The sequence below is a fragment of the Alligator mississippiensis genome, chromosome 2 (assembly GCF_030867095.1).
Source record: "Alligator mississippiensis isolate rAllMis1 chromosome 2, rAllMis1, whole genome shotgun sequence".
Classification (NCBI taxonomy): domain Eukaryota; kingdom Metazoa; phylum Chordata; order Crocodylia; family Alligatoridae; genus Alligator; species Alligator mississippiensis.
Genome location: NC_081825.1, coordinates 24335707 through 24350644, shown reverse-complemented (window position 1 = coordinate 24350644; position 14938 = coordinate 24335707). Strand labels below are relative to the sequence as shown.

Below are 14938 nucleotides of genomic sequence, written 5' to 3'. Positions count from 1 at the left end.
AACTGATGAGTTTTTCTCACGTCAGTCATATACTTTCCTGGAGGGAACAAAAGGCTTCTTAAAACCACTAACAGAAATATTCATTCAATAGAGTTTTTCATTTTGTGTCTTTTTTTAAGTGTAAAAACAAATAAACATGCTTTACACAAACAACTATCCATCTAGAGCAACTACAATAATAGGCTGTTGCAAAATATTTCACCATTTCAAAAGGTAACACATAATGCTTTGATATTATTTGAAAGTATTTTGACAAGGAATAACCAAAGTTCAGCAACCCGCAGGGATGTATTCAGGGATGCAGGTGGTGAGCAACCAAATTGTTCAATATCCTAAAAGGTATACATGCCCCACTTTGCCAAACATCTTAATTGCATAGAAATGTGTTAAGGAAGGAAATATCTCTGTATGTTGTTTTCTTTCTCACTTAAAAGGACATCGCTATCACTTTTGCAAACTCTCCAAAACACCACAGTGGCTAGGGATCACTTTAAGGAGAATGCTCCCTTTTCACACAACTACTATGTGATTATTATTATTAATAATAATCTGTGTAATGCAAAACCAGGGCTGAGTAAATGCTGATGGATATCCAACCAGAAGGACAGTATAACATAGCTGTGTGTCCAGAATCAGGAACCACCAAATATGCCATACTTCCATTGTTGCAGATTTGAGTTGGCAAGGGAAAGCGGGGCTGAATATTGTAGAAATGGAATACTCTTATGCTAAACTAGCCGAGGACTCAAGAGCTATAGCCATAGTTTCTTCTGCGCTTTGGCCAGCCTATTATGCATGCAGTGTAAGGAAAGGGGTGAAAAGAAAATCCAACAGTTGTACTTCCACAAAATTTTCAATTAATGTTTAGTCCTCTGGGTGTTTTTATGCAAAAACGGAATGTGTCACAAAAAACTCACTTAGGATGCAAGGGAAAATATCAAATAAATATAACCCTACACTGAAATGAGAGAGGCTGGGTAATAATGGAAAATAATATTGCATGTTCATCATTATAAGAAAGCTGTACCACAAGTAATATTGGCAATAAACAGAATTTCCAAACCTTCACCCAAGAACCCAAAAGGACTGAATTAACTTTAGATGCCGTACTTGCATTACACGCAATGGCAATACATGGGACCCAGAACAAATGCAGTAATAGCCCCTGCAGGCCTTAAACTGTAGGCACCTATACCTCAATCAAAAGTTCTTCAGTTATCAGGCCCGTTAGGTGCTATAAATAGCTTTATGCAAGAGGACAGACTAGATCCTTATAGACCTCTTCTGCTCTTAAAATCAAGAACAGGTCATTTAACAGATGTCCTATAATGAGCTAAAATCCATCCCTAAAGTGTATGCATGACCTTAGTTTAAGCCAACTAAACCTGAGTAAAGATCACCGCATGCAAATATTTGCCATTTGCCAGGAGAAGGCACAAGTACCTGGGAACAAGAAAGTTGGGGGTGAGGGGTAGGGGCAAAAATAACCTGGACAGGGCCAGAGGTGCTGATCTAAAGTTAGTTTTCATCTGACAAAAACTAACTTTATTGGGCACACCATTTTTAGTATGACCCAAGCCCTGTGAACACTTGCAAACTTGGCTATTTAGATATCCCTAAGTAAACAAGGTTAGAGAGTTGTAAATGTAATGCTTAAACTTACCCATAATGAACTAAAATCCTTTCCTGAGGTGTATGCAAGAAAGGGCCCCAACTAAAAAAACAAAGGATTAGTAAAAATATGGCTTCCTTCTCTGAATGGAAATATAATGAAAGGAAAAATATATAATTTATGTAATATAAAATATATAATTCATCCTATTCAGCATGAAATAGATAAACTGTCATCATGCAATACAGGCCATGACTTAATTTTTTCAGAGAAGCTATAAACACAGTTATAAATTTAAAGGAACTTGTTTAATTTTCAGTCTAATTACAAAACTTTAAAATTGCACATAATTTTTAAACTCATGCATATCTAATTAGTCCAAGGAGACTTCAAAATGCACATGACTTTTTTCTGGTTTATCAAGAAAGTTAATGTTCTGTCCATAATGAAGGCGTGAAAAAAAAATTGATATATACCTGTAGTGGTCAGACTATTTATTTATATTTGAATGATAATAGTCTACTCTGTTTCCAGAGGGAACTGCAAGATACATTTTTGCATATGGGCCCAATGCTAAAAAGTAATACATTCTATCTCACCAAAAGCATGGACTACTTTGTAGAATTGGGTCCATGTAGAACTGGGTCCATACGCAATAACATTCAATATTCATACATTTCATCAGGAGCTCAGCACCCTGCAGGTCCCAGGCCCTCCCTAACATTCTAAACTCCTCTTTAAGCAACTTTTCCACGTTTTTCCATGTAAATTATACCAGATCTCATGATCACCATGACTACCAGATACAACAGTGGTGTCCTGCCTAATGCAATTGAACATACATTGATATTTTGCTTCAATACACTAGTTTTAAACTTAACTATCCATGTAGATTTGTGACGTGCCCTCTAATTTAAATGTAATCTATGTTGCTTAGTGTATAATTAAAACTGCAGTTCACTTGTATGTCAGTAAAATTACATGTTATGTTACTTTATGCACAAGAATCCGGGAGAAGCTAATTTTTTTCTGATTACTACCTGCTTTGTGCGTCTTGCTATAATTCCAATGTGTTAAATATTACAAGGGAGGGGTGTTTAAGAATTTGATTTGAATTGACCACCATTTTATACATTCCAAAACAAATAATAACATTTAAATTGTGTGCAAAATATGAACAGAATCCTAAAAGCATATCCACATTATGGGGATCTCAAAATGTAGGAACCAAACACAGGATGTTGGCCTCTAGAGCCAGGGACAGACATTCAAAAAGCCTGAGCCTGACTTGATTCAATTTTGCAGGTTAGTCTAACCTACAAAGCTTGAACCTATTTGGAGGTGGATAGACATCCCCTTTTCATTTCAGAAATGCAGGCACATGCCTACAGTGGTTCAAGGCAGCCCTCCCTTCCCTTATACAGTGCTGAGCTGAGAGGGGATGTGGCCAGCATGAATGGTGTGTGCCCCCAGTGGCTGGGAGACACGGCTGCACTGGCAGTGGTGGGAGCGTGACAGTGGCAGTGGAAGCCTGGAGGTGGTGAGCGGGGAGCTCCTGCAGGCACTGCTGGCACTGTTGGAGGGGGGATGGGGGAGGCAGGGGCGGGTGGTAGGTGCTTACCAGAGGTCAGCGACCACCCACCAGTGCTGCTGGCAGCATCAGTAGCAGCCAGGGGCGATTGTGAACTGCCTGCAGATGCTGCCTGCACCGCCGGTGGTGGGGTGGCAAGCAGCGATCATCCGCAGGTGCTGCCAACAGTGTCAGTGATACCTTTTTGCAGGGGGTGCAGCACCATGTGCAGGGGGTGCACGTGCACCCACATGCACCCCCTACATGTCGCCCCTGCCTGGCAGGACACTGATTAGCGAAGGGTATAAACCCTCACCTGACCTGCACCATCCCAGGCTTTTCCCTGCTCACTGCTAAAGGGGCAGGAGTGTTTTCAGACCCCAGCTGCAGGCTAGCAAAGGGGGGGGGGGGGGGGGCACAGTGCCTGCATATGCTGATGATACTGAGCTTTCCAATCTCCCTCTCCCTGTCTGCAAACCTGACAGGGCTGCAAACCACAGTGTTTATCAGCCCATCAGCAAAACAAAAGCCTCTCTCATTAGTTCAAGCTCTTCTTAAACAGCTTTTTCCAGTGAGGGACATTATCAGCTGACCTGTTGATTAGCTCAAAAAAGCCTTAAGCAGTCACTGTCCTGTCTTCCTAATCCAGTGAAACTGGATGCACACACACACACACACACACCCTCAGCATTAGCTAGCATATCACAGGCCTACGGTCCATGGGGCTAGGGTCCGTAATGTGGGAGATGGGAGGGAGGAGGGAATTCATGCTTGAGCAGCAAGCAGAGCAGGAAGCCACACAGACCCTGCTGTGCCTGCAGTCTCCGCTGGAGCTCTGGCTAGGGAGGAGAGGGGCAGGGCCAGCCTGTTCCCTGGAGCAGAGGGAACAGGGTGGCCCACCTAGCCCAGCCTAGCCCACCCAAGGGTAGTTAGGTCCTGATGAAGCAGGACCCAATCTACAAACATGCAGCTTAAAGTAATCCATGTTTTAATTAAATGTGTCCAGGGAACATCTTCACTTGGTTCACTAAACATGTGTACACATTTGGAGAACAGCCCCAGGGCTGGGAAAGCTCAGCTACTCACCCCAGCTCCAGGGCAGTAATTTCTTACCCCCACCCCCGATCTTAAACAGATTATCTTTAGCTCCCTGAAACCCTCCATCCCCAGACAGATAACACTCTCCACAGACTCGACCTCTCCCCCACCAACGTGCTAGCCCTGCCATTTCCATCGAATCCCACCAGACTTGCCAACTCGTCCCCATGGACCCACTAGCCTCCCCAGTTCCATTCATCCCTCTTCCTCCCCTATCTTAGATCATGTTCCAGGCACTGGTAAATGTCTGCATGAGCAAGGACCTGATCTACAATTATGTTCCTTAAAGTAAACCACGTGATCAGAGATCAGGTCCTGCAAAATGTTCATGGGCTTCATGTGGAATAAGCTTTCTTAAAAAACAGGAAACTTTTGATTTTGCCTTTTTTATGAACATTATCAACCAATAATTCTCAACAGCAATAATCTGCATAGGGCTCTCCTGTTTCTGTCAAAGGGAGTTGTGCACCAAAAAAACCCTAAGAAATTTGAGACTACTCTGATGAGAAGTAACCTGACTCAGCCATATATTTTATAGACTTAAAACAATATGTTGATTCTCCAGTTAATCTGCACACAAGAATCATTTCAAAGTATACACTAAATGCAATATAGTCATTGGACAATTTAATTTAACTGATATATTTAAAAAAAATCTTGGTCTGGCTAGAATAACAGCATCATAAGGCACTTCCTACATCACAGCACCAACTATCCTTATCACTTGGGATGCGATTATGTGGTCCAAGTAAAACAGACACAGGACATAACTCTACTATGTAAATACTAGGCCTGTGTGAAGTTTCGGTATCCAATTCGATTTGGAGGAGATTCAGCATGATTCAGAGACCGAATCTCCAAATCAGAATCAAATCAGGAGATCAATTAAAAGCTCCAAATCAATTTGAAGCATCTGAATCGATTCAGAAAAGATTCGGCCACTTCAGAGATTTGGCCATCAACTAAACAGGCAGCTGACACAGCTGCCTCCAGCTGATGAGTCTGTTGGAGTTGGGGAGTCTGTTGGAGTTGGGGAGAAGGGGCGTGGGGGAGGGAGGGATTGGGGCTGGGACTGGGACAAGCTGCTCAGCGAGGGTGGGGGGGGGGTGTATTACCTGTGGAAGGGGGCGGGGGAGCACAGGATGTGGGTGCAGCAGTGCTGGGAGCAGGGACCCTGCACAGCTCGCTCCAGGCTGAAGGGGGCAAGTGGCAGCAAGGCATAACCTCCACTCCCAGCACTGCTGTGCCTACATCCTGCACCCTCCTGCGCTGGCTGGCAAGCAACAGCAGGGCAGAGCAGAGTCCTCACTCCCAGCGCTGATGCAGGTGCGGTAGCACTGGGAGCGGGGGCTATACTCTGCTGCTGCCCAGAGTAAGCCATGCCTGCATCACGTTCCCCGCCCCGTGCTGGCTTGGTAAGGGGCAGCAGGGCGTAGCTCCTGCTCTGAGTGCTACTGCACCTGCATCCTGTGCCCCCCCATGGCAGCTGGCAAGCAGTGACAGTGCCCACTCCATTGTGCCAGCTGGCAAGCGGCACCACAGCAGAATCCCCGCTCCCAGTGCTGATGTGGGTGCAGCAGCACTGGGAGTGGGGGCTATGCCTTGCTGCTGCCCAGAGTGAGCCACGCCTGCATTGCACCCAACACTTCCCCTGTACCAGCTGGGCTGGGAGAGGGATGGGGCCAGGCAGGGCAGCCATGAGGGCTTCTCCCGTGGCTCCCTCCACCAGGGCAGAGGCAGGCATAGCCAGAGGAGCTTCAGGAGAAGCCCCCATGGCTGCCCTGCCTGGCCTCAGCCTCCCAGCAATTAAAAAATAAATAAATAAATGCCACGCACTCAGCGGTTGTAGCAGAGGCTGTGGGAGCTCTGGGGCAGTGTTCCCTCTAAGCTGCGCAGCACATATCACACATCTTAGAGGGAATGCTGCTCTGGGGCCCCATGGCAGAGCCCCCCTGCATAGCCCCACTCCCCGATTTCCCCCTGCCACCCGCCGGCCCAGACTCAGCATCCTGGCACTTAAAACAAAAAAAAAGCCTTGCGCTCACCAGCTCTGGCAGTGGTGGGCAGGCCCTCTGGGGGCTCGTGGCAGAGCCTCCACCACACAGGCAGCAGGGATAGCACCTCCCGCCTGGGACCCACGTGGCAGCTGTCGCATTGCGTGGGTGCAGCATGGCTCGGCAGGGTGCTGCGCTCTCTTTGGAGCTGGGGCAGCTCCACCTGTCACCCGGAGCCTGGCACCGCTCAGCCCCAGCGGCCCCAGGTCCCAGACAGCGTGCTGCACCCTGCTGAGCTGCATTGCATCTGTGCCATGGGGCAGCTGCTGCACGGATGCCAGGCTCCGAGGCGATCCCTGCTGCCGCCCACTGCTCGGAGGGACTCTGCCATGAGCCCTCAGAGGCCCTGATCCCCACTGCTGCAGCCAGTGAGGGCAGGGAAGCCATGGGAGTTACTCCTGCGGCTCCCCCAGCCTGGGGAGAGGCAGACACAGCCGGAGGAGCTGCAGGAGAACCTGCAACTGCCAGCTGTGCCTGCCTCTTCCTGGCCGATTTGAATCTCTGAATCAGCGCTGAATCTCCAATTCCAATTAGGCCAAATCAAATGGGAACGGTGATTTGAATTACTGAATCGAATCACTGCCCTACGAATCAGCCAAATCCAAATTGAATACTTCCCTATTTGGCCTAGTAAATACTCAAATGTGGAGTAAAGAAAATATGTAGTAACTTTCACTAGGTGCAAAAAGTTAGTACATGTTGTTTCCAATGGACTGTGTTGTTTCCATTCCTGTACTTCATTTCATCCCAAAGTAACCTTTTGGTCCATACAGGCAGCTGGCCTGAGAGATCTTATTTTTTGTCATCTTACCACAAAATTAAATGTGCTACGGTGTAAAATGCAGGGCAACAGCAATCATTTCATATGTCTGTGCCGACAGGAAGGGAAACAGGTTCCAGAGTTTAGCTATGTGGCGTATCAGGTATAAAGCACTTATACTTTGCTCCTCCTACTTTTCAGATAGAATAGCAGGAGGGTAGATTGTGATCTCCATCTTGGACTGCTCCATGAACATTGCAACAACTCTTTGCTCTTTACTGTCTAAATGCTGCCCAGAGTCTGTTAACAGCGCTGCTCTAGGTTGTGACACCATTACAAAAGTTTCTGTTGCAATTTGTTCCATAATTCCAGTGGAAAATCTTTTGTAATTAAGTTCCTCTTTTCTAAGTAATGAGCCCCAAATCTGTCCAGCCTTGACTCCCCAGCCTAAATGACTAGGTACCCACTTACTGCTGGGTTGACTGGAAGGCTGTCTTTGGCCCAAATATGAAGCAGGGCTTGAACACCTTTGGAGACCTCGGAAGACTCCTTAATTCCTCTACTCTCACACTCCCAATTCATAGATTCATAGATGCTAGGGTCGGAAGGGACCTCAGTAGATCATCGAGTCCGACCCCCTGCATAGGCAGGAAAGAGTGCTGGGTTCAGATGACCCCAGCTAGATGCCTATCTAACCTCCTCTTGAAGACCCCCAGGGTAGGGGAGAGCACCACCTCCCTTGGGAGCCCGTTCCAGACCTTGGCCACTCGAACTGTGAAGAAGTTCTTCCTAATGTCCAGTCTAAATCTGCTCTCTGCTAGCTTGTGGCCATTATTTCTTGTAACCCCCAGGGGCACCTTGGTGAGTAAAGCCTCACCAATTCCCTTCTGTGCCCCCGTGATGAACTTACAGGCAGCCACAAGGTCGCCTCTCAACCTTCTCTTGCAGAGGCTGAAGAGGTCCAAGTGCCCCAGTCTCTCTTTATAGGGCTTGGCCTGCAAGCCCTTAACCATATGAGTGGCCCTTCTCTGGACCCTCTCCAGGTTATCCACATCCCTCTTGAAGTGCGGTGCCCAAAACTGCACGCAGTATTCCAACTGTGGTCTGACCAGCGCCCGATAGAGGGGAAGTATCACCTCCTTGGATCTGTTCGTCATGCATCTGCTGATGCACGATAAAGTGCCATTGGCTTTTCTGATGGCTTCGTCACACTGCCAACTCATGTTCATCTTGGAGTCCACTAGGACTCCAAGATCCCTTTCCACTTCCGTGCCACCCAGCAGGTCATTCCCTAGGCAGTAGGTGTGCTGGACATTTTTCCTCCCTAAGTGCAGCACTTTGCATTTCTCCTTGTTGAATTGCATTCTGTTGTTTTCTGCCCATATGTCCAACTTATCCAGGTCTGCTTGCAGCTGTTCCCTGCCCTCCAGCATGTCCACTTCTCCCCACAGTTTTGTGTCATCTGCAAATTTGGACAGAGTACACTTCACTCCCTCGTCCAAGTCACTGATGAAGATATTGAAGCGTATCGATCCAAGGACCGAGCCCTGCGGGACCCCACTGCCCACACCCTTCCAGGTCGAAACCGACCCATCCACTACGACTCTCTGGGTGCAACCCTCTAGCCAATTCGCCACCCACCGGACTGTGTAGTCATCCAAGTCACAGCCTCTTAACTTGTTCACCAGTATGGGGTGGGATACCGTATAGAAGGCCTTCCTGAAGTCTAAGTATACGACATCCACCCCTACTCCTGCATCCAGGCGTTTTGTAACCTGGTCATAAAAAGAGACTAGATTAGTCAGGCATGATCTACCTGCTACAAACCCATGCTGGTTTCCCCTCAGCATAATTTGTCCTGCCGGGCTCTCACAAATGTCAGCCTTGATAATTTTTTCAAAGACTTTGCCTAGGATGGAGGTGAGACTGACTGGCCTATAGTTGCCTGGGTCCTCCTTCCTCCCCTTCTTGGAAATGGGGACCACATTGGCCCTTTTCCAGTCCTCCAGGACCTGGCCCGTGCACCACGAGTGTTCAACTATTACCGCCAGTGGCTGTGCAATGATGTCAGCCAGTGCCTTCAGCACCCTCGGATGGAGCTCATCTGGGCCTGTCGACTTAAAGGCATCCAGTTCCTCCAAATGACTCTGCACCATCTCAGGGTCTACGCATGGCAGTCTGGTGCCTTGCTGCTGCCTCTCTACAATCCCAGTGACAGCCTTGTCCTGCCCCTCACTTAGGAACACGGAGGCAAAGAACTCGTTGAGGAGTTCAGCCTTATCTCCCCTGTCCATCACCAATTGCTTCTACCCATTTAGTAGGGGTCCTATTCCACCCTGGGCCTTCCTTTTACTCCCTATGTATCTAAAAAACAATTTTTTGTTATCCTTTACTTGGGATGCCATCCTCAGCTCCATGGTAGTTTTGGCCCGTCTAACTGCCTCCCTACATGTGCGAGCAGAGGAGGTATACTCCTCTTTAGTAATCTCTCCCCGTTTCCACTTTTTATACGCTCCTCTTTTAGTCTGCAGGCTGCCCTGGATTTCTCTGGTCAGCCAAGGAAGCTTCCTGGCCCCTTTCCCTCTTTTTCCTCGCATCGGGATCATCTCTCTCTGTGCCTGAAGGATCATTTCCTTAAGGTACAGCCACCCTTCCTGGGCTCCCATCTCTTCAAAACTCCTATGGAGTTGAGGATTCTTGAAATGTTTAAAGTACTAGCAGAAAGTCTTTATAAAGAAAAATCTTGATTGTTTTCATTGAACTGGGAGAAATGCTAAAGAAACATTTTCTCAAACAGAAAGAAAAGCTAAATTAATATTTAAGTTGTTAGTTTGGGAGGGTGGCTTGGTTTTTGTTTTTTTTACAACAATTTGTTATCCTATACCTCTCTGGTCTCATATTTTTTTAACGCAGCATTGCACCTCTCACCTCTTTTCATTTAAACACATTTGGTACAACTGCTGGGCTAGAAATGCAAAATTAAATTGCATAGCGGTATGTTCAGAACTGGCAAGCATTTTATGTGCTATGTAGCTTAAAATGCATTAAGATTGTGATGTGTAAGAACATAATCTGGGAAACCACTTGAAATGTTAGGTTTCATCTGTAGCAAACTGTCATATACTGATATTTCGGCTAATTCTATAACTTAAATTTAACATTACAGAGATGCAGTTGTAAGCTTGATACAAAACCAACTGAAGTCAACTGCAACAAGACTTGAAATCAATGTATCCACTACCAATTTTGGGCACTTATCTGTATCTTATAGTATCCTTAGGCCTCCCCATTTTGATGCCCTCTTCATAAAGCTCTATTTTGCATCTGTTACTGAGGTATAGACTGTCTAAGTGACTTGCCCACAAGGAGTTGAAACCCAGGTCTCCCACAGTCTTAACCACTGGACCATCTGTCTTCTATTTAGACAAGCCTTTATCCAGTTCACCGTGATGCTGCTATATAGTTTGAGTATGTTGACATATGGTGTCACCATCTAATTGTAGCTACACAACATAGTATTGTCGTTGTGGGAAAGAATATATTTAGCAGGCATTGTTATCCTCAGTGGCGAAACACACAATCAGCTTGCCTGACAGGCAGGACATTCTGCAGCCGAATGCTCCAAACTCCCTGGTCCCTCAAGTAACTTAAAAAAAAATCAAAAAAAAAAAATCAACGAATGCTGAACATAACATTTCAAGTGGTCTCCCACATGATATTCATACGCATAAAAATCTCAATGCATATTAAGCTACCCAGCACGTAAAATGCTTGCCGGTTCTGAACACACTGCTATGCCATTTATTTTTGCATGACAATGCGGGAGAGAGAGTGCTTGCTACCTACCCGGACTGCCTTCTAGCACTAGGGATACAGAAAACATCCTCCCGTTGCCCAGGTGCATGTCATCATGGCCAAGAGCAGAGGCCAGCGACAGAAACCGATGTAAATTCCCCGTTGAGAAGAGGGGAGCTTTATCTAGTGGCAACTCCCAGCGGCGGGGGGGCAGCCTGCTTGCCACAGCAGATCTGACCCATATTGCTGGTGCAAGGAGCCTGCAGGAAGAGGCTCCGCTCCCTCCGGTCCCGATGCTTGCCTCTCCCCAGCAGAAACCTGAACGCCCCTGCGTGTCTCCCTGCTCGGACGGGGCAGGTCCCCGGCGCTGCTGTCCCCACAGCCTGGCGGCGGCGCTTCCCCTCCGCAGCCCCGCCAAACTTGGTGGGGCTCCCCGGGCTGGAAGCAGCAGGATCCCCCCCCCCCCCCCCCGGCCCGGGCGGCTCCCTGCCCCGCGGCGCGCCGCGCTTGCAAACAGCTGCATTGCAACGTGACCGGGGCGCGGGACCCCCGTCCCCCGTCCCGCATCCCGCCGAGGCTGAGCCCCCCGCACCGGTCCGCCCCTCGGGGCTGGGCAGGGAGGCGCGCCCCCCGCATCGCCTACCTGTGCCGGCGCTCATGGCGCTGCCCCGCGGGAGCCGCTGCCCCTGCACCTGTTACGCATGCGAGCGCCTCCGCCGCTGCCCGCAGCCTCCTCCAGGCAGCAGCATCCCCCGGGCGGCGCCGAGCCGGGCCGGGCCGGGTGCCCGCGGGAGGTGGCGGCGCGCCGGGCTGCCCTGCCCTGCCCTGCCCTGCCTTGCCCTGCCCTGCCCCGCAGGTGGCCGCGGCGCCGGCTAACAGCTCTAGCGCAGAGGGAGGCGGCGGCGGCGGCAGGCTGGGAAGTGTAGGCTGCGCTGCCTACCGGGGAGGCGGCGGGGGAACTACATCCCCCTCCATGCTTTGCTCCAGCCGGGGGGGCTCGCCGGGCCGGGGGCACGCGGGGAGCAGCGCGCCTGCAGCCGCCGGGCTTCGCAGGTGTCCCTGCCTCGGAGGACGCTCTCCTCCGCGCTCGGGGACGGGGCTCGAGGCGGCTGAAGAGCCGCAGGCTCGTCTGCTGAAGTTGCGGGTCTTTCCGCAGGGGGGAGCAGGCGGTAGGCCAGGATTTTGACTGAATGTAATATATACTTGAAATATAAAGCCGCCAGAGCCAGTTTCCTAAGGTAGTTTTCTACCTCCCCGCTCTCTTTGCTTGGGGGGGGGGGGGGAAGATGCTTTTTACTTCGGAGCAAGCCGGGACTTGGCTGGGGCTGCCGCGCCATGCAAGGGGCAGCCGGCTCCTCCCTGCCATTGACCAGGCGTAGCAGGTGCATGCGCGCCCCCGGAGCGTGGTGGTGCACCCCCTGCAAAAAGGTGCTGCTGACAAACACTGCCTACCATCGATGCTGCCGGTGGTATCTGCAGGTGGTCCCCAAACACCACTGCCCGCTATCAATGCTGCCAGCGGCGTCTGCGGGTGGTCACTGACCGCTGGTCGGCACTTGCCATCTCCCTCCCCACCTCGCTGCCAACAGCGCCGTGGCTGCCTGCGGGAGCTCGCCGCTTGCTGCCAAAAGCGCCACCGCAGCCTGCCGGAGCTCACCGTGCCACCTCCAGGGTACAAGGCGTTCATGCTCCCAGCTCTTCGTGTCAGCAGCCTGAGGCAAACTTTTAGTATCGGGCCCCCTTTCGCCGGAGATAAATGTTAAAAATAATTTTAAATGACCAATTTCCGGCCCCCTTTCTGTCTGGGCCCTGGGTGACTGCTTAGTTCGCCCATGCTTGTGTCCAGCCTTGCATGTCGGCATCTGTTTCATGAGGTGTGCCGAATAAGAACAAGCCTGACAGTCAAGAGAGTTGGTATCACCACTGCTTTACCTACTGCCTAAAATGGTAGTCTTGAAGTAGAAAACTCGTTTAACTCTACCCCTAGTCTGCAGTTGGCCCTGTGAAAGGTATCACCCAAACACATCCTTGTCTCTCACAGAAATCCTGGGCCATCCCATCAGTCTAGCACAGCGGTTCTCAACCTTCATGGAGTCAAGCCACCCCTCATTGGGCCCAATGCAGCTCCCTGTAACGTTTGAGAATGCAGTGGTATCAAATACCAAACCCTAATTTATGTATTAGTGGCTACCTCCCTGGAGAGGGGTCTGGCAATGGGGATGCGGGATCCTTCAAGCAGGAACCAGTGTGCAACAGCCTTTAGCTGCTTAGCTTATCCCCTCACACCTAGTGACACCCTTCAAAGGAGCTGGAGGCGCCCCAAGAGTGCCCTGGCACCCTGGTTGAGAACCATTGCTCTAATATCACCTACAGCTGTAGTGTTCCAGAGTCACTCCATGCATTTACAGGGAGTGGCTCTGGACTGACTTCAGCGTGAGCCAGCAGTGTTAAACTCCCCAGTATCTGAAGTTTTTTTAGGATACCCCCTAAACCCTAGGCACTGGGCAGTATTTGCCATTAATGGAGAGGTTGGATCACGTTGCTGCACCTGGCACCTTGACTTGCCACTGAAGCCCACTGCAATTGCATGTGCTCCGTACCTCAGAGGATAAGATCCTAGATCCCCCAGGAGGATTTTTTGGCCGAAGAGTGGCATCAGCCCCTACTGACCTGTCCTAGTTCTAAGTAATAGAGTCTCTCCACAGGAGCATTTGACCTTGCAGGGAGCTAAGCATCTTTAAATCTGAGTGGTGTCAGTGGGAACTGAAAGCACTCTACCTAATGCAGGACTGGGCTTTACATACCCATTCAATTTAAAGGTAGACATTGGAGGATAAATTGAAGAGTCCTATGTTAATAAGTGTGGCTGTCAACAACTGCTGCAGGCCAGTAGTGGGTGATATAGTTTCTGTCCATATCCTTTTCCTGCTTATGCTTTGACAGCTGAAGTTTGTGTAGTTCTTTGAGAAGTATGCTGAGAAAATGAAAGGTGTTCTTACAATATTCATGCACTCGCTTTGACTATAGAGGGGGTGGGATAGGAAGAGCAGGAACTTGTTATATTACTGCTTTCAGTTGTGGAAGTATCATGTCCTAGAGTAGGGATGGCCACCCAACAGAACATGTACCATGGACAACTTGTGTGCGGCACATGGCCAGTTGGGGAGAGGCCAGGTAGCCTAGCAGTGGGTAAGGCAGGCAGGAGAAAACAGAGCAGTAGGTGAGGGGTGGGCATTCAGGGAAACTGCAGAGCATGTTTGTGGCATGCCTGTGGTAAAACAAGGTTGACCCTCACTAACCTAGAGCAGTGGTTGTCAACTGGGGGTACTTGTACTGCTAGGGGTACTTTAAAAAGGTCCTAGGGGGTACGCAGACCAAATGTGGCCAATAAATGCCATGTGCGGGCACACAGCTGTGGCACAGCAGACAGGCAGCCAGGAAAGCAGCCAGGTCGGGCTGGTAAGTATGTTGTAAGGGAAGGGGCGGATTGAGGCCCCAGCAGTGGGGGAGGGAGTGGGGCTGGTGCTACCCAGCCAGGGCAGGGCCCTGGACTGAGCCACGTGTGGGGGGAAGGCTCTCTCTGCTGTGTGCACCCCAAGAGAGCACAGGGGGTCGGGGGTGGTGTATGCCCCCAGATCTATGTGGGGCAGGGTGGGATCCCGCTGCAGGCTAGGGCCAGTGACAGGCTATGCCCAGCTCTTTCCAGAGGGGCTGGGCCAGGCTGCGCTTGGGGCTAATGGTGGCAGTGCTGGGAGGGGGCTACAGCCACCAAAATTTGCTGTAGCACCCCGCCCCCAGGCAATAGGCCCCTCCCAGCACTGCCGCCACCCACTCCCAGCACAGCGCAGCCCAGCCCAGCCCCTGCCAGGAACAGCCCAGTGCTGGCCATAGCCCGCAGCTACAGCCCATCCCATCCTGCCCCACCATGCATACGGATCCAGGGGTACACACCTTTCATGTCCTCCCAGGGGTACACACAGCAGCGGGAGTCAGAGCAGAGCATGGGACTGAGCTGCAGTTCATCTGGGGGGCAGGAGGGGGGACAGCTC

The 14938-nt window shown here is 50.1% G+C and overlaps 1 protein-coding gene across 7 annotated transcripts in view; it reads right to left on the bottom strand.

The window, feature by feature from the left end:
* ABLIM2 (actin binding LIM protein family member 2) overlaps positions 1 to 11972 on the bottom strand; it is a 288079-nt gene extending 276107 nt beyond the window's left edge. For 2 of the 7 annotated variants that reach the window (XM_019479283.2, XM_019479273.2), the window contains exon 1: positions 11533 to 11971. In XM_019479283.2, coding sequence (XP_019334828.1) covers positions 11533 to 11548 — 16 coding nt within the window. In that variant the 5' untranslated portion in view covers positions 11549 to 11971. Of the gene's footprint in view, positions 1 to 11532 lie in introns of all 7 variants that reach the window. The other 5 variants (XM_019479295.2, XM_019479290.2, XM_059721545.1 and 2 more) reach the window with 4 other exon arrangements.
* Positions 11973 to 14938: the final 2966 nt, after the last annotated feature.